Here is a 26989-nt window from a genome sequence, read left to right as displayed (position 1 = left end):
ATGCTGCCTGATGAACGTGGGTGGGTTTAAAATAAAGTCAAAAACTAATACACAGAAACTGTGCACACAGGAATATACTGATTGATAAAATGTGTATGCTGAAGTACCGACACCAACAAGCAAGCAGGAACTTTATTTTAAACAAGATGACATGGATTATTAATGGTTTCACTAATGAAATATATGTTGATCTTTAAAATTAAAGCTTAACATGTACATGTACAAAATATAACTGTTTTGGTGATCTGAGAATTTTGTCAACAAATTTAAAGTATGTTAACCAGTCAAAGCCGAAACAGAACTAGGAACTAAATCCGCAGCATTTCAACTTGAAAATTTTGTCAACAAATCTGTAAGATTACTTTACAATTAAAATGAGTGTATGCCAATATAAAACTATAAAACCTGAATGTGTGTAAAAGTATTTTGGGTGGTATCAAAATATTATAGCAAGTGCATAAAATCCAAGCTGATAAAAAGTTAAAAGAAAGAACACAGCCTCTATGTGTATACGCTCTACGTAATATGAAGGAACAGCTATTGAATTTGAAAGTTGTTGATAAAGCTGATTAAAGGTCAATATCTGGGTAAGACATCTTACTGAATGCTTATTTAAGCATATATGTTGGTTACTTGGGGAAACCAACGATTGCTCATCGTTTCGATTAATTAACTAATAACTACCGTAATTTCGAGTTTTATCCGCTATATACGAATTCTTTATGGGTTTGTTGTTTCTTCAAGGAAGTTAAAACTTTAATGTCAAGCACTGAGACATCTAACTTTGCACTTATAAATGGAAATGCAGGGATTTAAACAACAGCTGAGTATTAACTTCATCGTGACATATTTGTGCAACTAATGTATTGATCTTTTTCTTTTGTTTCTTCAGCAATACTATCTCGGCCATGTCTTCGTTTCGTTTACTGTTAAATTTCTGACCGAAACAACATGGTCAGCATCGGTGGTTAATGGATATGAAAAGATACGCAAGATGTAAGCACTTCCTTAATTTAACAAACATGTAGTATATTGATGGACTTAAATGATTCAATGCTTGTATGTTTTACGCGCTCTTTGACAATGTTAAACGTTCGCGTATAAATCATATTGACAGAAGGTTTATTGATCACATTTGTTTGACGATCATGTCGCATAAAGCATATTAATGGTACACATCTGTCGCACGTGGAAGCATTAGTCAATAGACGATTAAAAGGAAAACTTCAATGGCGAAATAAATAATTTTGAATGTGATATACATCGCATGGAATTATCATTGCAATCGCATTTGAAAGCTGCAGATATAAAAACACGTTTATCAAATCGATATGACAGCTCCAGTATTTGAATCCGTCACAAAAATTATAGACAAACTGGCTGACGGGAACACCATTAATGCCAGGGTTTCCATGAGATACGAAACGCTAAGACTGTGCACGTTTCGGAATTATCCCGTTAACAAACCTTTCCGAATCAAGTTGGCAAAGGCTGGATTCTACTACGCCTCAAACGATGATGAAGTCATTTGTTATTGTTGTGCGAAACGTGTCAGTAACTGGCGGGAAAGTGACGACCCAATGAACGCACATAGATTTATGGCGCCAAGCTGCAGTTATCTCTTACGTAACTCAGAGGTCAATGTGCCGGTAACCAGCGAAAGTTACACTGGAGATGGTCGACTGGAACGCATTCTAGCATCTCTAGACGATGACAACACCAATACCTAAGAAGACCGCCAATCGGTCATCTCATCGGCACGGCGCTCTAACTTGCAAGACTCAACTCCTGGACGCAGATCACACCCCATTCATCCGTTGCTCTCAGACACTTCTTTTGGGATAAATCTTAATTTTGAAACAGAAGGAGATCCACTCGATACTTCGTTTAGTGTAGAAGAACCAGGACATTCCGCGAATTTGAACAACTCGTCTAATCAATTACGTGGAGCGAAGACCACCTCCAAACGCACTACGACGGAACACGGAGCAGCTTCAAACCATCGCGTCTTAGCAGCAGCGGCGGTTTCAAATGATCCTTCGTCAAGTGTTAAAGAACAAAGGCAGTCAACTGATGTGAAACCTAGGTATCATCAAACGCGTAAAGAGGAGACCGCGACCAAACACGCATCAAAGGATACTGATAACAAAATCAGGGTCTCTGGTCAAACACCGACTGAAATAATCTCTCATGCTGCCGATCCAAGTCTTTGCAACGGACTTCAGTCGCTAGGAGGGCATCATAATTATGCGCCCAGATCTGCCCAAAAACGAACGTCTATAAATAGTTCTTTAAAACTTGCTAACGGTAATGAGAGCCAGTCGTTCCTTTCATTGCCAAGCGACACAGGAACATGCCGGAAGAATCCAGGTATGTCATACAGACTTGACATATATGCATTGATATTTTGAATGTAATCCTTATGTGTATATAGGTAAGTGTTTATTATATTGTCTGCTTAACTACAATCAACAAGCAGTTATGTTACAGGCTATCCGATAAGCTAAATATGACAATATTAAATAAGGGATCTGAAATTTGGGGTCACTCCAATAGCGAAAATAAAGAACGTTTTCTTCTAACGTTTTTAAACTTGCTGGTTTGCATTTAACAGTGTACACAAAACGTTTTTATACATGGAGAATGGGGAAGAGTATCTTTTTATTGTTACGGAATGAAAAAGATGATAAAATATTTGATTTAAGTCGTTGTATTTTCAGAAAGAAAATACATTTAATGCTGAAATCGTTTGCAACAATGTCAAGTAAAGGACATGTGTTTTTGCTAGAATGTAATAGTATGCCTTGCTTTACGAACTGCCAGTTTGATATTTCTCTTTGTTGTAGAAATTGACTTTATCGACATATGACTATTAAACCACCATGAATGCTTATATTTGTATTGCTGTTTTGTAAATCTGTGATCTCATGAGATGATGCCCATTGATCCAAATAAAGTGTATCCTCATTATGGTGAAGCTTGACTCGGTTCGATAAATATATGAGCAAATATCTGTTATTAATGTATTCCAGTAAACAAGAGTTTGTTGAAAGAGAAAAGAAGACTCGAGGCTGAAAACCAATCTTTGAAGGAGGAAATAACGTGCAAGCAATGCCATGAACACGAAATTGAAATGGTGTTTCTACCGTGTGGGCATGTGCTAACTTGTGAATCATGTGGTACGAAAGCGCGCACATGTTTTTCCTGCAAAGGAGTTATCAAGGGTATTGCGAAATTTTATTCAGCGTAGACCCCGGTATAATATGTAAAGTGTATTAACATATAAAAAGAAAAGTCGTATTTTAAGACAAATAAGGTAAACTGAGAAACAATATAACAAATTAAATCAGTGGTCATGATGTATTTTTGTCATTACCCTTACAAAAGACGTCCTTCTTAGCATAACATTGCAACAACTGGACATAATAAATAGTTTGTACACATTATATCATTGTACAAAACTTTTTATATGAACATGGGAATGAAGATTATGCGGAAGTTATTTAATATAAATTGTGTCCGGTAGATAGTTTTAGAAGCTTTTCTTTCTTTCGTTTTTTTTTGCTATTTAGTTTTGTTTGCTGTTGATATATATACATATTTCCCTTTGGTTTTGTTTGCTGTATATATATATATATACACATGTATTTATATACTTATAAACTTATATTTTCTTCTTGGAAGTCAACCCTATCGTTGCATTTGCGTTTCTGTTTTTGTCAGACATTGATTTGTTTTTTAAATGTATGTCGAAATTAAATTAATTGTTTGCGTATTAACATGACCAATTCAGTGTCGAGATCTACCAATTGCAATTGGTTGTTGCATACGCTGACGACCGTTTCAGGGCGCACTTAAGCCTTCATCTCCTCTGTAGCCATATAAAATTCCTGACTGTGAGTGCCAGGGGTGTTCCTGTGGGTCTCTTCCACCTGAAAGTGGGTATCCGGTTCATGAGTACCCTGTTGAATGGAATGTATATGTATCTAACGGCATCTTTCTATTCTGATGAGTCAATGCTGTGTACGTCTCGTGTAGCACATATGTAACAAAATATTTAATAACGAATTGTTATAACCTACCAAGATGAAATAAGTTAAATATGCAACTATATTGATCGCTTTAATATACAAATAACTTTTTAAGAAAGTTGAATACAAATTGAAGTGAAAACAAGTAATCATAAAGCATCATAAATAGCTAAAAGACTTAAAACATGTTTAATGAAAAGATAAAATATTAGTCAAATAAATAATCATGATTCAAATAACATTGATGAAAATAGACTCATTACAGAATACCAAATTAAACACCATGAACATTATAAACGAGTACTTACATATCCACTTTTGTCAAGTACACTAACGACCGAGTTGGCCGCTTCCCGCATTGAGCGCCTCCAAGAACGAATTCCAAAGGGGTCTGATAGAAATAACGCAAGGGTATTCCTTTGTACGCTTTGTAAAAAATTTCCCAGACCGATTGTCATGTCAAAGTTCCCGTGATCATAGATGTGAGTCGATTCTTCGGCCTTATACGTCAAACATTTCCAAGCAACTTTTTCAGTCGCAACCAGAATCTAAATGGTTTCGCTCTTCCACGAAATACCGTTGAAGCATCATTTGGCATTGCTTTTTGTTCTCACCGCGTGTATTGTTTGCTCCAGGACATTAAAACTCTCGAGAAGTAAGCACAAGACAGGGCAAATATGTTGTGGCATTGGCAGTGTAGGTCGCAAACAAGGCAAAAGCCACTGATTCAACTTGAAAGGTTGACATGCCTGCAAAAATTATTAAAACATATAGTCTTTAGGGCAAAAGTTACTCTTTTGTTGTGTTATCAAATGATTGATAAATGCAGAGTACATATTAGGACTTGAAATTTGTTTCGTGCTTAATTCGTTATATATTTACATTTAACATATTTATCTTTGGTCGCTAGTAACCTAAAACATAATAAATAAGGCCCTTTACACCATAACTAAACTCTACCTGAATGTGCGTGTTACAAATTGGCATGCATGCGATTGGTTCAAACATGCCAATATGGGGTATTAATAGTGCTTAAACAACTTTCATTAGGGGTACAAAATAAGCATTCCTCTGAAACATTTAGTAAATCTAACTCTATGCGCAAGTATCAGTATTGGTAAATCAGCATGCACAAGAAAAATATTTTCAGAAAACAAAACTATGTATGGTATACAAAAACTGCGCTCCTTTACGATATTGGTGCAGAACTTAAAGTGGTTGCTTCCAGCTAAAAAAAATTGTATTCAAACATCGGAAATATAAATGCATTATTGCACTCAGCAAATGATATATTTCTTCAATATTAAACATTATTCTGTTCTGCACATGTTCCAAATCTTTCCCTTTTTAACATGTAACTGCATTATCTTGAAGTATAATATGTCATATAATAGTTATGTACAAAGAATCAACAGCCTTTAATGAAAAACTGAGAACATAATATGCGTTTTAACTGAAACACGTTTAGAAATTTTGCATGATGATTTAATCCTTTTATGACCACCTAAATTGCACAATAAACGAGCCTTGTAAATGTCATACATTCTTGATCTTAAGAACTACGAAAAAGCTAACCCGGTTCACGGCAAAGACAAAGGTCCATTCATTAAGTTTCAACAAACTTACAATAGGCTTCACATATTTCGGCTAGATAAGATTTAAGACCGCTGCAAAATGACGAATAAGACCGATAAAGTACATGCTTGCACATACACGTGTTTCTAAATTTGACAGTCAATAAGTTTACATGTTTGCAAGCTTTTATCTTTACGACATCCATATTTGTTGTAGGAACAAATATTTAACTTGAATATTTAAATATTTAAATCACAATCGCATACCCGCCTCTTAGTGGAGGAAACACATCTTAATAAAACAGCAATAAACTATAGCACTCTATCAATAAGCAAATATACTCAAAATAAACCTTCAGTGGGAGAGAGACACCTTATTACTTACCTAAGGTCCATTTTATGGCACGAAATCGATTGCAAACGAGTGAGTCACAAAACAAATGTAGCTAGACAATACACAAGCCAATCCCATAAAAAGAAATGCAATAAGGTACCACCGACTTAGAACAGTCAATGAAGAGCTTTTGAATTAAATCGGTTTTAATGGTTAAACAAACTCAAACTTTGCCCACAAAATAGCGTACATAACAATAAACAATATAGCATCTCGATTCAAATCAATGAGCAATACAATAAAATCTATTTCAATGAAATTTCCATTTAACTAATATATTGTTGGTTAAAAAAAAGAGCAACAGAATTTCAACTTTCTGAGGTACGATGACATGAAAGAAAAACGAGTTTCGGCTTTGATAAAAAAGCTTTGGAGATGTGGCATCATGTAGTTTAATATCCATATCATCGTCGTGCAAGTCAGGTAGAGACAGCAAAAGCGATTTAAAAAGCCAAATTGCATAACTCAGATCAGTATGTATAGCTTTATGTCAATACAATAAACCTGTTGATTTATGTCAATAAATTATGTCCCATAAATTTAAAACAGAAATATGACCGACGTGCGTCAGTAAGAGTCAAACAATAATGACAATACAGAGCAACAATCACAGCAAGTAACTTCCTGTGCAACAAAGCAACTGAGGCAATATATACGCTACCAAACACAATGGAGTTTCGCGCTGATTACACCACCTTATTAGCAGCATCCATGCATAAGCCTCACCAAACGATGTTTTGTAACGTCGTTCTTTATTTCCTTTGCAAACATACATTGGTGTGAAATCATATCAATGTGTTTATAATATGTAAATAACGAGAAACAAGAAATATCTTTAAAAAAGATATACGGCGTAAATAGTTTAATGAATGAGATCAAGGAAAGCGAATGTCTTTTTCTGTGCAGTTCTTAGCTGCATCACACGCAGTACGGGATGTTACGGGGAGTTTTCGCGGCTTATTTTACATTATAACATATTGCTGGTCATAAACCTATAGATACAAAACAGAAAACCAAAAGAAGAATGGAAGTGAAATTTAAACATATGAGTCAACCGGCCACACGAGAAGTATCCGTATTTATAGGCGCGTTCTTCGAACAAACCTGTTTTAGTGGTTTGTCGGGCATTGCTATTTGATTCGATTATTAACAGTATCAATAATCATCGTGCTAATGCTTAAAGTGATATTATGGGCATTGTGCACTGTTGAATTGAGCTGAAAAGAATTAACAGGTCAAAATAGTTAGTTAAAATGTGGTTACTGATTAATTATCTGCAACTCACCTTGCTACCAGTTGTTTATAAAAATATATTTTATATTCGATATTCTTACGTGACCCACCCAGTCCTGTAAGCTGAAATGATCCGTAAAACAATTTCGTGTCTTTGTGTCGTATGAACAAATCTGCACTAAAACTAAATTTAGGTTCAACTCGTAAACGCATGATCAGTTGTCAAACGAAAGTACGGTTGATATTCAAATGCATTATTTTTCTCTTTCTGGTATATTGTTTTAGTATGATGATGCTGCATTAATTAATATAAGTGTATATGAAGTAGAAACATCAATAATAATCAACGGTTGCGATAGACACCTATAAACTGTTACATGCTCATAATATCACTTTAGTACATTAAGCAATATGGACGAATAATTATTGTTAAATTTATCAACAATAATATTTATCATTGTATTGTTGAAAACACATTAAGAATCTATTATTTACATACCATAATTATATTGCTGAATATCTTCATTTAACATATTTCTGGTCTAAAGAAAATTCCAGGTCACCTAGTTCACGGATAGCGTCTTTATTATATAACGATTATTTTACTGGCCGCCAACTCCGGTGATGACCTGTATATAAACTCTGAATGTCCGCGAATTGACCCGATATACCTCGCGGGTTGAAATGCAATGCTTTAAAGTGAGGCCTCGCTTCCATTGCTCTTTATACTTTTACATGTTAACATGTTGACAGGAATAATGAAGTAAGTACTAAATATGAGAACATAGCCTTTTAAGTATAAACGCTCTTGCGCTGGTAATACTCTGAAAATAAAAGGTGTACGCACAAACTGTATTGATGTCGAGAATTGAGTGTAAAACTGTTCTATCTATTAAGCCTTTTCATTCGAGATAAAATTGTTTCATACAGTAAAACAGTGTTACAAAGACGCGGATATGTTTCCAATGTTCTGGTGGTATACTCAAATCAGCCAATGGAATAAATGAAGTGTATTCATTCGTACCTAGCCGCGGGAAATTTTATTGGAATTTTATTGGACACTTACAAAGGTCAGGCTAAGGTGAAAAGCTGGCTTATGCAGCTTACGCCGAAAAACACGATGTCAAAACCAGAGCATGCATCGGAATATTGAGAACTTGATAGAGGTCATTGCCTGTCTTATGAAATTAACCTAAGATACCGCACACACAAGAGAGACCTGGCTCCGTTTCAATTTCTCAAGGAACATTTGGTACTTTAGGTTACGTAGTGATTAATTGACCAGGTGGACTTCAACCTAGTCGGGAAAATACGCTGTAATATATATGTTCGTGTGAGTACTACCATCAGTTATATGCCGGTCAATAAGAGCGAATATCAACACTTATTTCAAGCCACGAGACAGAGAAATTCTAATACTTATTGTTTTAATGTTTTGAATTATCTTGTGTTACTTGCAACGATCATCAACTTGTCGTTTTCTATTGAATTTAATCTTGCGGGAAATTTTTTTGTTTAAATTATTTTTCTATACTTGTGTTATTAAAAACGAACGCTTTTCTTGATACGAAAACCTGTATTAACCGTTTCTTAATAAATACGTGCGAAACAAACGCGTGACAAACCGAGGAAAACGCTCGTTTACTCTATGTAGTACGCAAAACGCGCGAATTGAACGAACGATGATTATTCGTTTGTCGCACTCTCTCAAGATCGTGCATTTTTGGAATTTTGTCTTCATCAGTCGCAGTGTGTAATAACTGAATCTGAGTATAAAAATTGACTCTTCGATTTTCCAAATACATAAATAATTAAATATAATAAAATGTTCAAAGTCGATGCAAACGGGCCAAAATATTGTGTCGATGCAGTTATAACCTAATAGATACTGTAATAAGATGTTTTTATAAAAAAATGCCTAACAATTGCACATGCAATCATGCACCAACAGTACATAAATGCAGGATTAATAACAAGCAGATCTATGAGACATCAATGATGTGAGGTATGGATGATGTGAAGACTGGCAATGGACGCCTTTATAACCATCATTAATACTTCAATTTACATGGACTGACGATGTGTTGCATTAAAAGTGTTAAAGACATGTGTTATACAGTCATGTTAGTAATTTCAACTGTCTGTCAATGCACCAGTCTGTATGTAGATGCAAAGCTAATTCATTATTGCAATTATATGAACAAAACTGATTATATCAAAGCAGTTCTACGTTTGCATGAAGAAAACAAAAACGTCCATCTAAGATTGATGACTTTCAACAAGTATACACGTATGATTATGAGTATTTAACATTCAACAATTAAACATGTATGATTATGAGTACTTACAAGTTGAAAGACCACGTCACCGATGTGAATTCCGTGAGTATGTCCATCATCTTTCAGCGACTAATCTAATTTCTTCTAAAGGTATCGGTTCAGTTTCTTGTTCGTCATTATTTGTAGTTTCATCACCTGAAACAATCTATATGATTATCATTTAGATTTAAAAAAAACTTGATGAAAATACAGTGTTTAAACATCTGTAGGACATAACCTTTCTTAATAAATAAGGCTTATTATAAGAAAAAATGTAATATTTTACGTGTGTAATATTTTGTTTCATTTGTTCAAAATTGTTTTGTTTTTTCGATGTTTAAAATCGTACTTCAAAACCTATACACAAAACTCATACTCAAAACAGATACACACTTTTAATCTTTTGTGGAACAAAAACGGCCATCGAAATTGTCTTCAAATCCGGTTATAATTGCATAATAAAAATCCGGACACGAAGGAGTATCTTTGCAACGTATAACAATTTAAGCAGAAAGAGCCAAAACGTTTACCAGTTTCTTGAATTGCAATCGTTAGTCGCTCATTTACTGGTCGCATTCGCTTTCTGTAGATGATGACGGATGCAGCGATTAGTCCGCCCACGCCGATTACTACTGCAATTGGGACCAATGTACCCACCAGGACTGGGTTTGCTTTACGCGACCCGCTCTCGGCCTTGACTTGTGGACGGACATATGCTGAAAATATTCTAAGATCAGATTGCAAGTTGAGGATAACGCGTATTATTTTGTGTTTAAAATGGAAACAATAAGGTTGGTTATTCGTTTCGCTCGGCCTGTGAAAATTGTATATACATATAAAAGGTTAAGAATAATGTTATTCCAAAGGTACCTCCAGTAAAAACATGTTCATACATATAATTTTCTCTATTAATTTTTAACGAAAGTGGCCGTCTGCAAAAACAATGAAGCATGGTGAAATATAAAAACAAACTTGATCAAAAATAACATATTTTAACTGAGATCACCGCATCTACTCTATCAAGGACAACCACTTTAAGCTTAACACAATATAAATGTATGTATAACCTCACATCTAGTGTTTGTTCAACAAAAAACTTTTCAAAATAGTACTGACATTTAGCTATATATTTTTAATGCCTGTGTGATAGGTTTTGTGTTTTGTAAGTAAATATAGATTTGATAGCATCAAAGCTCTTGATAATTATTCGGGCGTAAAATCCTCTTCGATTGTCGGCGGACATTCACGACCTCAAAAGAGTCATATATTGTGTCGGCGGTTTCGGTTTTCAATCGCCATCTTGTATTTGTTTGTAACACATTTAAAGTTATCTAGAAATCTAGTTGTTAATGTTGGAATAAAATGGTAAATAATACTATTATTTATTTATTTAGCGTACCAAGTCGTGTTTTATTACATATGTGATCATGTATTTTAAATTGTACATTGATGTGCTGGATTATTTACTCATTAACGTCTCAAAGTACCGTTTGTATATAGTGACACATATAGTACACTAATCGTTTTGTGTATCAAAGTTATTCTTGTTAAACTATAACAATAAACAACAAAATTTTAACCAGATGTATTGTAAATGTTAGATGTATGGCACTCTGTCAGACTGTTATAATTCGATTTCTGATTTAACCTCATTCGTGGTCGGATACAACACACGTATTGGGCGCGTGGCAAAGTCATTTTGACCAAAAAAATAAAATCTGATATAATATATATAGAGTTTCGAGTTGATACCTCTTTTAGTTTTCAACATAATTATGGTCCTTAAATTCAAGCACCCGATATGAAAATTCACAAAATGCAATAACTTTTAAAATATGGGAGCAAGAGTTTTGGATCTTGTATACTCCACATCCCCTAAACATCCACTCGATGATTAATTGTTATAAATGAAATAATGAAAAAGTTTAGTTTTGGAGATATGCTCCATACAAAATACAATAACAAAGGGCAATAACTCTAAAAATATGGAAGTTTAAGTGATTCTCTTCCTCTGAAGTTGAAATCTGTATTAGTTTTCAAGGGATGTTCTGCACAAAAAAACTCACAGACAACCTGACACCAAACCAATATTCACTTTGTAATGCTAGGATTCAAAAACACTGTAGAACCTTATGGACATAAATTGCTTAATTGGCCAATAAAAAATATTCAAAGGTCATTACAAAGACTATATTTCCAATTTGTTTTTGCTGATGATCGACCAACAGTCATTAGCACACCAATAAACTCTGCAATTGTACAATTTGTGGATAAAACTTGTGTTAACGGTAATGAGAATCATGATGACTCATTGTAACAGGGATGATCATGGACCTTGTAAAACACTCAGCACTGTTTCCAGTGGGAATTTTATGACTAATACAATCCATGGCTATTTCTCTTGTTGTCAAGAAACAAATGAAAGTGATAGAAAGCTTCTAATTTTGCGCATATGAAAATGGGTAAAATCGATTTCTTACTTATGTAACATCCAGAATTAATAGCTTGCAATTACCACCACAGAAGATTTACAATGACAACAAATGTTTCAGGTTAAATGGAATTTCCAAAGTCACATCGATTTTAATCATCCCTTTAGAAAAAAGGACCTGATATTGGAATAAAATGCACATGGTGAGTTATCAGAATGGCTGTCATGATTGTTTGTCATGAATTATTAAAGTTTTATTCAAACAACATTTTCTCTTAAAGCGACTATGTACATTTCCACAAAAGTAAACACTTGATTGACTCACATTCAAACTCTCATTTAAGCTTGATAAAAAAATAAAAAATCAGCTGCATATTTAAAAATGCACAGCTTATACATGCTTATATTCATATGTTCATTTTGATCTAAGATTTAAGAAGAATGTTCATTCTTATACTTTTCTCATTGCTTTGACAAATAAAATACATAATAAAGAAAAACTTCAGCTGCACTGGCAGGAGACAAAACACTTATTTTACAATGTGGTCCTTTATTAATGTCAAGGAACCAGCTAAACAACGATACACGCAACATATGCATTTTTCCTAATATGGCTATAGTTGAAACCTTTTCAGATGATCTTTTTTAATGATAGCTCGGCTGAGTTAAAATATGGATATAGTTCATAAAAAATATGGCTGCCAGTGGGTGGGACATTTCCTTTACATGGCTATAGTAAAACATTTTAGCACTCTGTAAGTCACATGTTTAGTCCATTCTTCATGAAAGTTTGTCAGAACATTGGTTCTAATGATATCTTGCACGAGTTGGAAAATGGTTCCTGTTCGTTAAAAAACATGGCCAGCAGGGGACTGGGCATTTTCCTTACATGGCAATAGTAAAACCTTGTTAGTTATCTGCCTTATATATTGGCCACGTTTGAAAATGGTTTCAGAAACATCTCAAACATGGCTGAGAGCACTATGGTTGTGTAGTCTCAGGTGAGTGACCATGGGCCGCTGACCGTGTAAGCAGTATTTCAGTCATATTACAAAAGAAAGTCAATTTACTTGTGCTTTTCATGGGTTACAAGCAGATACAAGTTGCAAGGGGAGTTATACTGGTTTAAGATTGTCCATCTGGCCATCAGGATGCTGGATTACTTCCCTTGAGCCTAAGAATCTTGAAAACAAAGAGAGGCCTCATTTGCATACATAACAGGTCTATAGATTTCATTGCAGGTATATGCTTGTATATTTTGTAAACTTTTGTTTTTTGGTATCTAGGACAAACCTTCTAACTCCATACAGAAGACTTCATTTATCATAATTACATCAAACTTGACATATAAAAAGCAAACATAAGAACTCGAGAATGATTTTTAACTGGATTTATTTGGCAAATTATAAAGTAGCCATTACTAAAACTGAGATTACACAATTTCATAAAAATGTACAACAGTGTAGCTAAATTCAAGTAAAATGATAAATACAAAAACAAAACACGTGACAATGAATATGCAAGCAAGCTTCTGAAAAAAAAATTACTAAAATTATATAAATATGTTATTTGAACATAATGAACACATATAATTGAGTCATTCGAAGTTGACAAATATTATAAATCAAAAGACTTGAATTGTTAAGAACCTTAAGTAAGAAAATTAACAACTACAGTATTGTAAATGGCCCATACACAAACCATTTTCTCTTAATTAGACAATTTAGCCTTTTATGATCTTCTAACTCTGTAACATTATACCAATGTCCCATAATTTCCATATACGTGTACTACATAAGCAACACATAATCTGAATGTACAACATACATTTGAGCCAGTTCAAGTCGGCTTACTGAAATATAGCACCAAAAAGAAGCAATATCATAGTGTTTCTTTTGATCTATTACATATATTTGTCTCTATTTAATACTATAAATCTATGATTACAGTAATTCCAACTATGTGTGTTGTCTATGCAATTAAATGATACAACTGATCATCAATGTTCTACTGTTAACAAATTAAGTAAATGTAGCAATGTGCACTAAACAAGCACTGAAGCTATGGTAATGACAGATGAACGTTAATACAAATTTACAACTTTGAACATCGACTTTATAATTAAAACAAGAAAAGCTCAGGCAAAAATATGACATATCAGCACAATCAAACAATTTTCTATTTTTTATAAGAATTAAACAACATTTGTAGCATTGAAAATGAATAAATAAATGTACACCAATTTTACAGTCTTTTTATTTAGCAAAAAGCAAGTAAATATTTATAAGCTCCATGAAATTTAATGTTTAACTTAAACCCATTCAGACTTGTTCAAAGGAGTCAATACAAATATCACTTTTTGTTCAAATTTTCACTTTTTGTTCAAATTAAGGTTTATGAACAAATGTAGAAAAGAACAACTTAAAAATTGCAAGTAAAACAGTTTGAAACAAAAACAATAGATGTAAAAATCTATAATTTAATTATGAAATCACACAAAAAATGATATGTTTACTTACAAAAACATGTGCAAAGTGTAATTAAAAATACGGTGGGAATTTACAATTATTTGCTTATTTTAAATTCACAAACAGCTTACATATGTGAAAAGCATTTTTTTAACACTTTTCCAGTGGTGCTGAAATATTAAGATTTTTTTTCATTTTTTTTTTTACAAGCACACTATAGACAATGCATTACAAAAGCACACAATAGACATCATTTGCATCAGTAATTCAAACAGACAGCAAGGAAAAATGGCTTATTTATAGAAGACAAAAAACTTTAATAATTTATAAAACAAGTATAAAAATATAAAACTAGAATACAAGTTCAGAAGAGCAGTAACAGAATATTCAATGCAAATAATATTGCAGTTTGTTGGGAATTTCCAATTAACCTGTGCATATTTGTTCATACAACACACATACACAATATTGGTTCTGTAACAAAAACAAGTACATGTGTCAGTATCAATGTAAATTTGTTCGTTATAAATTTTATTGAAATAAACAATATTTGACTAATGGTGCGATATAAAGATTATTGAATAATTTTATATCGCATTGCTCGTTTGAATCAAATCTTGGTTTAAGATTGACATACTAAAATCTTAAGATTGAAATTGTATATACTCGCTCTAAAAGCGGACTCTAGTTGACACAACGCATACACTAAGCAAAATGAGACATCAAGTTGGAATGAACACAAAATCTGAGACGCATTCGGCATGGGCATCGTAATTAAAATTAAGAAAATACACAAGCTGTTGTTAATTTAGGCATAATTTATACCCATTTAAATATTATCTACATCACGACACAATGTTTTATATAAAAGAGAACTGTGTGAGATCTTAATAAAAAGTTGTATTATTATGAAAACTGAGACCTTTACTTTCCTCATATTTGGAAATTTATTATGATTCTCAAATAATTTTTTTGAGATCCTAACCAGTAACTCGTTCATATAAATTATGTTTCCACAAACGAAATAATACAGTAAATGTGGCATACATCTGATAATAACTAAATATATATCATGTAAACAATACAAGTCCAGCAAAGTTCATTTGATAAACAATACCAAAAATATGTCTTCTTAAAAAATTTAAATCTTCACCAAAACAATTTTTTTATAATAAGAACTGGGTCATACTTATTGTCATCGCCAACCTAATCTGAGTGGATAAGAGGCATTACAAATAATAGATAAGTATGAAGTTAAATATGAACAAATGTAATACATGGGTTTTTAAAATTTTCTATTTTATGAAACTGACAAATTTTTTAAAAGCTATATAAAAAAACACACAACCGTAATTATACAATTCTTAAAAAATCACAACAATTTATATTTCACAATGGACACAGACACCCCAAAGAAGGTGTAAAAATACCTAAAAATGAACATTGAGGAAAACAGCCACTAAAGTTTATCGCGATAAGAACAGTCCAATTTAAAGTGCATAACAAAGCCCATTAATGAAAGTAAAAGTCACTACTAAAGAAACATTAAAATGCATTACACAAGTTTAAAAACAAAACACAACAAGGTTTTCAACTTAAAAAAGAGAGAAATATTTGGCACCTTGAAAATTGAAACACCAGTAACACTTAAATGTTTGTTGTAAAGAAGAGTTTAGTATGTAAAAACTGAAGTGAGTTAAACACAACAATAAAGAGATACAAAACAAAATTGTGTTTTTCCAAAAGAATTATACACTTTCAATAGAGCTCCAACCATTGGCCTTCAATGAAAAGTTTATGATTTTTGAGATTTTTTATGTGTTTTGTTCATATCTACATAAGGGTAGGGAGAACTAATGCTTCATGATTTTTTTTAAAGGCTAACTCTGCAATCTTTCCAAAATACTGATCGATAGAATGGGAAATTTCAGTACCTGAATAATAATACTTTAAAACATTGAACATTTCCATGCTTAAACCTTACCATGAGCTGATATATTAATATATGAACACTGAACTTCCAAGTTACTTTTCTTGTCATAAACTTTTTAACAAAAGCAAAATTAATTGTGATTTCAACAAAATATGGTCAGTTTTCCTTAAAATGTTAAGCTATATCAACCCTTCCTTTTATCATGAACATCCATTCTATTCCTCACACAAGTATATACCGCAAAGAAGGCAAGAGAAAACTATATATACAAAAATTGAACGACATTGCGACATGTACCAAAAACAACAGATAAAAAAAAGAAATTGTGAAAATGTTGGAACATTTGATTTTTCCTATTTCCTATTCATTTCCAAGACTACTGATGCAGTCACAAACTACCAGTCTTCAGATTTCTGCATCATACGGTTCTGACGTCGTGCAGGCGTGCCATTGGAAGACTGCCCGTGCATGATGGCGTTCATCTCTGACGACTGGTTCTTCTGAAAGTTGTTCATTGCCTCAGGTCGCGTTCTAAGAGGACTGGTTTGAGGACGTCTAAGGACAAATGAAAAAAAACACAAGTAAAATTTTAGTTTTACTCCACCTACAGTTTTAAGGACAATTTTCAACAAAATAGCAGGGGTGAAATTTTAAATTGCTTGCTTCCATTTGCGACGAAAATTTTGCTCCTGGCAACTATGATATCAACACTCAGATGACGTGTGAGAGCACCAACTGCTATTCCAACAAACAATGGTTTCATCAATTCACTGCTAAAACATTTTTAGGTGCACAATTCCAAGGCTCTTACAAAAATATGCTGAAAATATTTTATCACTTCATTTTCTCCAGTCTATATTTCATTTTTTAGTCTAAGGCAGCGAAAAAGGATCATATCGAAGAGAAAAAAGACAGTAATCATCAGCCAATAGGTTAAAAACAAAACACAGTGACTTAGAAAACAAAACACAGTGACTTATAAATCAAAACACAGTGACATAGAAAACAAAACACAGTGACTTACAAAACAAAACACTGTGACTAAGAAAACAAAACACAGAATGACTTACAAAACATAACACAGAATGACTGACAAAACAAGAGGGCCATGATGGCCCTGAATCGCTCACCTGACTCATTAAGATCAGATGAAAACTATGACCTCTATTGTCTACACAATGTTTTTCTATGATTTGACCTAGTGACCTAGTTCCTGACTCTAGATGACCCAAATACAATCCCAATCCAGATTTCATCAAGATAAACATTCTGACCACAGTTCATAAATATTGGATGAAAGCTGTGACCTCTATTGTCAACACAAGGTTTTTCTATTTATTTGACCTAGATTTTTACCCCAGATGACCCAAATACAATCCCACCCAGATTTCATCAAGAATTCTGACCAAATTTCATAAAGGTTGGATGAAAACTGTGATCTCTAATGTCTACACAAGGTTTTTCTATCATTTGACCTAGTGACCTATTTTTTGACCCCAGATGACCCAAATAAAATCCCAACCCAGATTTCATCAAGATAAACATTCTGACCAAATTTCATAAAGATTGGATGAAAACTGTGACCTCTATTGTCTACAGAAGGTTGTTCTATTATTTGACCTAGTGACCTTGTTTTTGACCCCAGATGACCCAAATACAATCCCAAACCGGATTTCATCAAGATAAACATTTTGACCAAATTTCATCAAGATTGGATGCAAACTGTGACCTATACTGTCTACACAAACAAATTGTTGACGGACGGACGCATGGACACACGCAGGCATGCACAACGGACATCACACGATCACATAAGCTCACCGTGTCACTTCATGACAGGTGACCTTAAAATATGTGTCGGAGATAAACATGAACAGTTGTGGTTAAAATCCCATAGAAACAAGGGCTTTTGCAAAACATACATGCCCCACTATATGGCTATAAGTTGTAGTAGCAGCCATTGTGTGAATACGATTTTTGTCACTGTGAAATGGTGGGTGGTGGGTGGTGGTGGTGGTGGTGGTGGTGCAGTAGGTAGTAGTAAGAATGTAGTAGTAGTAGTCGTAGTAGTATATAGTAGTATAAGTAGTAGTAGTAGTAGTAGTTAGTTAAGAGTAGTTGTAGTAGAAGTATTAGTAGTAGTAGTGGTAGTACGTAGTAGTAGGAGAAGTAGTAAGTAGTATTGGTACAAAGTAGTAGTAGTAGTGGCACGTCAGTAGTAGAAGTATTGGTGGTGGTGGTGGTGGTGGTAGTAGTACTAGTAGTAGTAGTACTAGTATTCAGTAGTGAGTAGACAGTAGTAGTAGTAGTAGTCAGTAGTACGTAGTACGTAGTAGTCGTCGTCGTCGTCGTCCGTCTGGTCGTCGTCGTCGCGTCGTCGTCGTCCGTCGTCGTCGTCGTCGTCGTAGTAGTAGTAGTAGTAGTAGTAGTAGAAGTAGTAGCAGTAGCAGTAGCAGAAGCAGTAGCAGCATTACAAGACCAATACTTAAGAATGATCAAATGGGAAAAGGTAACCTAGCACTGGCAGTAAATATGGGGCTCATTTACAGGTCAGATTTGGAATCTCTGCTGTAAAATGAGATTTTAAATGATTTAAAGGGAGGCAAATCTGTAATAAAAAGAACATGCATAAACCGTAGTTGTTTCCCTTGTTTGAACCATGCTAAATCCTTACAAGTTTGGAAAGAATTGGATGAAAAATTTGGACTTTATTGCATAAACACCATTTTCTCAATTCAAGGGGAGGTAATTCTGTACTTCATGGACCAATAATGCTCATTTTTTGTAGGGTTTGTGTCCTCATTGATATAAAGACACTGTGCAAATTTGGAAAGGATCGGACAAAAAATGTGGAAGATTTTTGAAAGTTTTCACAAAATAGGCAAAAACGAATAAACATGCAAAGTTCAACGAGCTCCTGCGGCCATGTTTTTTGACGAATCAAATTTCTTTGAACAACTTTTTCAGGGGAGCCTTCAAAGGTCATCCCTGTGAAATTTTTTGAAAATCTGATGAGCGGTTACTGACAAGAAGATTTTTTTAGGTTTTTACCATATATGGTCATGGCGGCCATCTTGGTTATGTGATCAAATTTTTTTTAACAATTCTTTTGTCCCATGACCTAGGGATGCTCCACATGAAATTTAGTTGAAATTGGCTCAATGGTTTAGTAGAAGAAGATGTTTACAAATTGTTTACAGACAGACAGACAGACGGCCGGACGGTGAGTGATCACAATAGCTCACCCCGAGCTATCGCTCAGGTGAGCTAATAAAACACAGTCACTTACAAAACCAACCACAGTGACTTACGGTGTGACAGACTCCTGCATGTGCAAGGGCAGTTTTGGGTCTCGGACAGTGGGTGGGGCAACCTCCCCCCTCATCAAGTGTCCAACCATCTCTGCCGACTGCTTGTCGGAAATGTCCTCTGCCTCTGGCCTTGTCCTCACTGCCGGCGGGTTCTCATCCCAGCTACAAGTACAGAAGAAGAAATAATCGAGCCTCGTTCTGGGAAATCTGGGCTAAATGCATGCACGTTAAGTGTCGTCCATGTGCAGTCATGGGCTTAATGCATGCATGTTAAGTGTCGTCCATGTGCAGTCATGGGCTTAATGCATGCATGTTAAGTGTCGTCCATGTGCAGTCAATGGCTTAATGCATGCATGTTAAGTGTCGTCCATGTGCAGTCATGGGCTTAATGCATGCATGTTAAGTGTCGTCCATGTGCAGTCATGGGCTTAATGCATGCATGTTAAGTGTCGTCCATGTGCAGTCATGGGCTTAATGCATGCACGTTAAGTGTCGTCCATGTGCAGTCATGGGCTTAATGCATGCACGTTAAGTGTCGTCCATGTGCAGTCATGGGCTTAATGCATGCATGTTAAGTGTCGTCCATGTGCAGTCATGGGCTTAATGCATGCACGTTTAGTGTCGTCCATGTGCAGTCATGGGCTTAATGCATGCATGTAGTGCTGTCCATGTGCAGTCATGGGCTTAATGCATGCACGTTAAGTGTCGTCCATGTGCAGTCATGGGCTTAATGCATGCAGGTTAAGTGTTGTCCATGTGCAGTCATGGGCTTAATGCATGCATGTTAAGTGTCGTCCATGTGCAGTCATGGGCTTAATGCATGCATGTTAAGTGTCGTCCATGTGCAGTCATGGGCTTAATGCATGCATGTTAAGTGTCGTCCATGTGCAGTCTGCAGAGGCTAATTTTGACAAAAAATTCATAAAAGTGGAAAGTGTTGTCCCTTATAAGCCTCTGCGCAATGCCCGCAGGTTCTCAACTCTGCTACAAGTGCAACAGGAGAAATACTCAAAAGTGATTAGCATGAAAGGGTCACAGTGCGTATATTATATGGAGGGATGAGCATGAAACAAGAACCTTTTATCCAGCTTTAGCAACAGGCCAATACAAGTTCAACCTTTAATATAATGTAATTCCCTTGGAAAATTCTTTCCGCCATCTTAGACAAGTTTGATGATAAATGAATCCCTAAAGCCACAGATAACTGACTCGACTCTTGTCCCATATTAAGAAAAATAGCATTGGTTTAACTGATGTATCTCAGGTCACCCGTTGCATATTGCAATTATCACCAACTGCCAAAGAAAAGCGACTATAAGATCTTTTAATTTGCAAATAAAGTGGCAAACATTTTTTTCCAATATTGTTATGGTTAATGAATGGGATAAGACCACATTTTATTACTGGATACTATTTACTAAAAAAGGTAGCGCTATTGAGAATCAAGTTTATGGCAGTCACTTTCTTGAGCCAATTAACTTATAACTTATTAAGCCGGTGCAAAATTACCTCAGACGCATTGTTTGTGAGATTGCTAAAGAGACTAGCAGACAAGAGGTGGCAAAATCAAAGCAATTACTCCGATGTAAAAACTACATAAAAGTTATGAAATCATCAATCTCAAAACAAAACGCTACTAACCCAGGTCCCTCAGACTTCTGATGCAGTCTGCTGATCTTGGGCTCATGCGGCGTCCGCTGACCCTCCATCCTCATGAGTGGCCCCATACCAGCCCCCATGTGCCTCTCAGCAACCTCCTCCCCTCCCAGCCCCAGCTTCTTGGGTGGGGGCCCATCTGGGGTCACGACCCCGTAGTTATTGATCAGGTGGTCCACAGATCCATGATTCCTCTCTGCGTACTCTTCCGCTTCGGCCCCGTGCACCTTGTGCGCAGGCTTCTCATCCAGCGCGAGCTTACCGTAATTGTCCATAAGGTCTTTCATCGCGCTGCCTTTGTTCTGCTGTGCGATGTCTGCCCCCTCCCCCTTCACAGCTCGTGGGTGGATATGCCTTGCAGGTACTGGGTCAGCATACCCTCCCATTATCTCATTCATGCTCCCTTTATTCGTGTCTGCATTCTTCTTCCCCTCCTCTGTTATGTTGCGGGCCGCAGGTCTGGGTGACTCGTAACCGTCGTTTCCAGAGTAGTCAAACCAGCGCTCCATGGTTCCACGGTTACGTTCTGCATAGCTCGAAGCCTCTGGCTTTACCCTGGGGTGCTGCTTTGGGGTGGGGCTGGGATAGAATTCACCGTCTATGGTCGTCATGGTGTTGTTGTTTTTCTTCAAGAATGGGGAAAGGTTGGTTTAAGAAGCTGTCTCTGATCTCAATGGCATAATCTGGAAATCAAACACAGGTCAATTTAACATCTGAATTACTATGGATTTGGTACACATGCAAAATGTAGGCAAAGATCTGGAATGAAAAAAGGTAAAGGGTGCTCTTTAAAAAGGGGAGCTGGGTGGAAAGCCTGATCATTTGTGTGACTTTGATGTAATAATTTGATCAATCTGGATAATTAATTTTAGCCCAGCATGGTTTAAGAGAATGGCCTATTCATTGGCCATTGAATATTTGCACAAATGCATTAATTTTCAACCATTTGTAACTTTTGTTGTTGTTGACATGCCTAGAGTGGCAAGAGGGGGGAACCTTAAAGGAGCAGGTCACAGCAGGCTTTACTTTTTTCTAGATATTTCCCCACACAATTTCAACATTTTTACAATAACATAAAAATCAAACTTTGTCAATGTTTACACCGGAACCTGCAGTCACAACAAAAATTGAACGGTACCAAATATATTTATTTTATTTATTTAAGTGTTGCTATACATATTGACGGTGAGCATGAAAATAAGTAATTCTTCCATTTTTGTAAACCATCTTCATGTAAAAAAAAATACCTTGGTTAAATTGGGAAATTCACACAGTAAAATTGTCAAAGTTGAGGAAAATACATATAGGCAAATCTAAGGATAAGCTTGCAATTTAAAAGTTTAATCTTATTTATGCTAATTCAACAGAAAAATTTACTTGCATTTCACTACAAGTTGTGATTTATTCATAGGGGTTTTGCTGCTGATTGCAATTGCTGCCAAATGCAACAAAAATTTGCAAAAATAACGATAATTTTTCACTGTGACAAAGTTTTAAATTGCTGACAATATAATTGTGTGCTAACCAGTCTGTACTACAAGAACCTCAATTGGTGCATCACTGGAGCATAATAGAGTAAGGACAGTGCATACAGACATGCTCCAAGGTCATTGTGATCAGATCAATAAGTAGCCTTTGGAAGCAGACAAAGGTGGCATGATGTGGAAGATTATCTCTGACTCACAGCATCTGTTTATGATTGGTAAGGCATTTGTCCATATAAACAGACTCCCAGAGCCTTTGATAATTTTTGCTATGGCGGCTCTGGCAGTCCATATGCACCCCTTCATAAGCATGGGTGCAGTTCAGGGCAGCGAATCCGTGCACTTCACTAAACAGACGTTGTTCGAGACAAATTGAGGAAATAATGAATAAACCTTCATAAACATGTTAAATTCACCTGAATGGCAACCTACGGATGTCATCCTTTGCATGCACCCTATAAAAACACAACGATATTTCAACACACTTTTCTCGCTGACATGTTTATGTTTAAATTTGAAACAGTGTATCAGCGCTTCCGTTAGCTTTTAAAAGTTGGAAGTCCTGACTTCCAAGCCTAAAATTTTGGACGTCACAAACATAAATTTTGAAGTCCCACTTTTATTTCAGAATTTTAATATACGTACATGTTCCAACTCTATCCATTACCCGATAATCCAGTATTATTACGATTTATATTTTGAAAACCAAAATACGACCAATGTTGACGTCTGCAACGTCCGCCATTTTGGCATATACAAATTGAATTGTGGGATGGGGGAATTCCCATTGAACATGCGTTAATCATGTGACGTGATTTGAGAGCATAGAGCACGTTCATATTTAGTGATTACAACAAATCAACGACTTAACTAAAATGTTTCATGTACCTCCTTTCAGAAAAGTTTGCGTAAGTGAAAGCGAATTTTGGAGTGTAAAAAAGCGTCTTTCTTTTAATTATACCGAGTACACTTAATTCCGAATCGCAATATAACTTGTCAGGTCATTCATGCATGTAGACCAATATGCTTAGTTTGGCAATTTCAAAACACGTTATTTAACTACTTGTTGCATTATGCATTATGACAATCGGTATACAATTAACGTAATTCAATTTAAGTATATTCAAATGCTTATAAATCAAACGTGTAATCCGAAATCATTTCCAGATTTTATTATTCACGGAAAGTTAAGAACATTCTAGCAACAAATAAACATTTCCCGTGTTTTTCGTGCACACATGAAAATCATGCAAAAATTAGACTTCATGTACAATGTCACGCCATCCTTCCTCGAGGAAAGCGTTGACTTAATTAAATTTGATTGCTAAATAAAAACTTCGTAGCGCAGAGGTCGCTAATATTATTGTATACAGCTTCACGTGAGGTCAGCATGTATTCTGCTGCCTAAGCGCTGATTGGCTGATACGCTTATCAAGAAGCATGTGATTGACAGCTGGAAAAATCAATATTGACCACTCGCTGAGAAATTCATTGAAAACTGTAGCTCTTAGGCGGAGCAAAGACCTATAGGTCTTTGGGCGGAGTTAACCGTCTAAATAACCCGATTTACTGTTGACATTGTGCGTGTTGTGTATTCGCAAACAGCATACATGTGGATTATCGGACGTCCAAGGGACTTCCACCATTTGCATAATGGACGTACGACTGCCGTTTTCGGGCGTAATTTACGCCCGGACGTCCACTAACGGAAGCGCTGGTGTATTCTGTATCGAATACCACATCGTTATCGACTTTATAGGCTGCAGCACATAACCCGACATGCAAAATATTGGTGTACTGCGACCTTACCAATATTGGGTCAATTTTTCAATATGGCGGATACAGCATACAAAACAAAACCTAAGTCAATAAGGGTCAATTTTTCAATATGGCGGATACAGCATACAAAACAAAACCTAAGTCAATAAAATCAATTATTTCTTGCTTTAATGGTACCATTTGGATGAGTTTGTTGTTTAGATAGGTAAACTTGTATAAGTTCTTGCAGTTTCAGTGTTCCTTAACCCTTGCATTGTTGATAACATTTTGCACCCATGGCCAAGAGAGAGCGCATTGCAACTATCAGCAACCCATTGGGTTATAAAGCTGATAGTTGAATTATTGCAACTAGGTAAGGCATAGGCACAAGTATCATAAGCTGTGCTATATCACAATGTTCAGCACAAGACCCTTTCAATGTGATGATAAATACACTTCCGGAGTCAACTAAAAAATCTAATGTAAAATTCTTAAATACTCCAGTATTACAGACCAATACTGACTCATATTTATCAAGTAACCTTCAAAGTGGGCGCTTTAAACCAAACATCCAGATAAAACTGCTTATTGCACTTTGTGGTAAACACATATTAAATGATGTTTACAGTATCAAGGTAACCATTGATTACCAGTCATGAAAAATAAATGAAACTCTGAAACGCCTTTAAATATCCTAGGATTATAGCAATAAGTTAGTTCTTTTATTTTTTATTGTTAACTTCATTCAACAGAATTTATCCCTTTGCCACTCAGAAGAAAAGTGAAAATGGGTATGTGCAAACAGAATAAAACCTGTGCAACCTGCGATCAAGTCACTCGCAATTGATTCAGGTCTAATGCCGTTTGCTGCTCATCAGTATCTAATTGGAAACGAAGCCTTCAAAACTTAAATCTAGTAACAAAGCAGGGCCCTCATTCTATCAAATCTGCAGCCGAATTTCGGCCACAGTCCCCCACCTGAAAAGAATACTTTTTTAAATTCCCCTGATTTTTTTTTTTTTTTTTTAAAGATGTGTCTAATGATTATTATAGCTCAATTCTATTTGAATTTGATCTTGTTAAACATACTTCATTATGAACAAAGAAATGAATATAGTGCAAACATGTACAAATATAATCATGCGAGAGTAAGTAAAAAAAATCCCCCAAAAAGGGAAACGCAGCGAAAATTCCTCCTCATGAGGGTAGCGACCCGATTCCCCTAAAATGGATTGAGGGCCCTGGAAAGGTCTTAAGTTATATTTAACATTCTAAGGGACTACAAATGCATAAGCATACATATCTAAGTGGTAAAGAGTTAAGTCACATCATGGCGGTCAGTTAACATACTATATTTTTTTAGGAGTAAGCTGGTTGATCAGTTCTTAGTGCACATAGTAACTGTTAACTGCCCCACTAGATTCACAGGTAGGAAGAAAATTGCTCATAAAATAATTTCAGGGTCACCACTCAAGTTACCTACATGTAGCTGGGTTGGGATTCAAACCTGCGATCCTTAGATTTGTATTCAGATTGGGGTTTGTCAGAGAATTTAATAAAAAAAGAAGTATGTTTTGTGAAATAAAACGTTTTCAGGTGTAACAAGTGAACATAATATAAACAGACTCCAGAGCTTCTCAATAAGCCTGAGGCTTCAGTGCAATCAAGCTAAAATAAATAGGTTTAAACTAACTAAACAAAATAAAGAAAGAGACATTATGCACATTTTTACTATTTTGAAGGTGTATATCATGACCACGCCATACAAGCTGGAGTTTATCATGATGTGAAACATATTATTTTACATGCACATCAATTTCTATCTTGAGAAAGAAAACACTTGATCTCATAATGTTTTGTTATATCAATGCGATTTTTGTACCCTTATTTATTCATGCCCATACATTTTTGTAACGTGATAGTAGAAAATCTGAGTCTATGAACGTGTGCTAGCAATTAAGTAAGATAACATTACATGAATTCTGATGTAGCATTAAATGAAGTACTTCTTGGTCATTGAACATGATTGTATTAACACATATGCATTTATTTTGCCCATTACATAGTAAAGGACACTTTCAAAAGCATAGAAAACATCAGGTTCTAGACACAATATAGAATACCCCATTAATTAAAAAGCCTTTTTGTGAAGTGTAGTAGAGCAATATATGGGCAACGTATGTTTGCTTGTTTGTATTTTTCGAAGTTTTCTACAGTACATCAGTCACATCAACATAACAGTCAGTTAGCTTACACAGTTCCTGTGTATGACATACATATGCCAATTTATACTTATCACATAATGGCATACATCTAAATATGTCATTATATGGTATGGTATCAGTAATGACATACTTATGTCACTACACTAATGACATAATTGCATAAGTATGTCAAT

The 26989-nt window shown here is 35.2% G+C and overlaps 2 protein-coding genes and 1 long non-coding RNA gene across 9 annotated transcripts in view; 1 reads left to right on the top strand and 2 right to left on the bottom strand.

Moving 5' to 3' along the window:
- LOC127835476 (uncharacterized) lies at nucleotides 1-3547 on the top strand. Its single transcript, XM_052361921.1, has 3 exons — nucleotides 1-16; nucleotides 1732-2370; nucleotides 3033-3547. Exons 1-3 carry the CDS (start codon nucleotides 1-3, stop codon nucleotides 3248-3250), a joined length of 873 nt encoding a protein of 290 aa, XP_052217881.1. The 3' UTR covers nucleotides 3251-3547.
- Nucleotides 3548-9142: 5595 nt separating this feature from the next.
- LOC127834706 (uncharacterized) lies at nucleotides 9143-10288 on the bottom strand. The gene is made up of 2 exons (XR_008028071.1): nucleotides 10081-10288; nucleotides 9143-9706 (listed from the first exon to the last, which is right to left on the bottom strand). It is a non-coding gene; the product is annotated as an uncharacterized LOC127834706 (long non-coding RNA).
- A 3068-nt stretch (nucleotides 10289-13356) lies between these two features.
- Nucleotides 13357-26989, bottom strand: part of LOC127834432 (uncharacterized) — a 35521-nt gene continuing 21888 nt past the window's right edge. For all 7 annotated transcript variants that reach the window (XM_052360269.1, XM_052360271.1, XM_052360270.1 and 4 more), the window contains exons 2-4: nucleotides 21335-22032; nucleotides 19694-19855; nucleotides 13357-16937 (exon numbers count right to left, since the gene is read on the bottom strand). In XM_052360269.1, the coding sequence (XP_052216229.1) occupies nucleotides 16778-16937; nucleotides 19694-19855; nucleotides 21335-21960 (948 nt within the window). In that variant the 5' untranslated portion in view covers nucleotides 21961-22032 and the 3' untranslated portion in view covers nucleotides 13357-16777. The remainder of the gene's footprint in view (nucleotides 16938-19693; nucleotides 19856-21334; nucleotides 22033-26989) is intronic.

The sequence above is a fragment of the Dreissena polymorpha genome, chromosome 6, assembly GCF_020536995.1.
Source record: "Dreissena polymorpha isolate Duluth1 chromosome 6, UMN_Dpol_1.0, whole genome shotgun sequence".
Lineage (NCBI taxonomy): Eukaryota > Metazoa > Mollusca > Bivalvia > Myida > Dreissenidae > Dreissena > Dreissena polymorpha.
The sequence above is the reverse complement of the archived record's forward strand: the minus strand, read 5'-3'. Positions and strand labels throughout refer to the sequence as shown.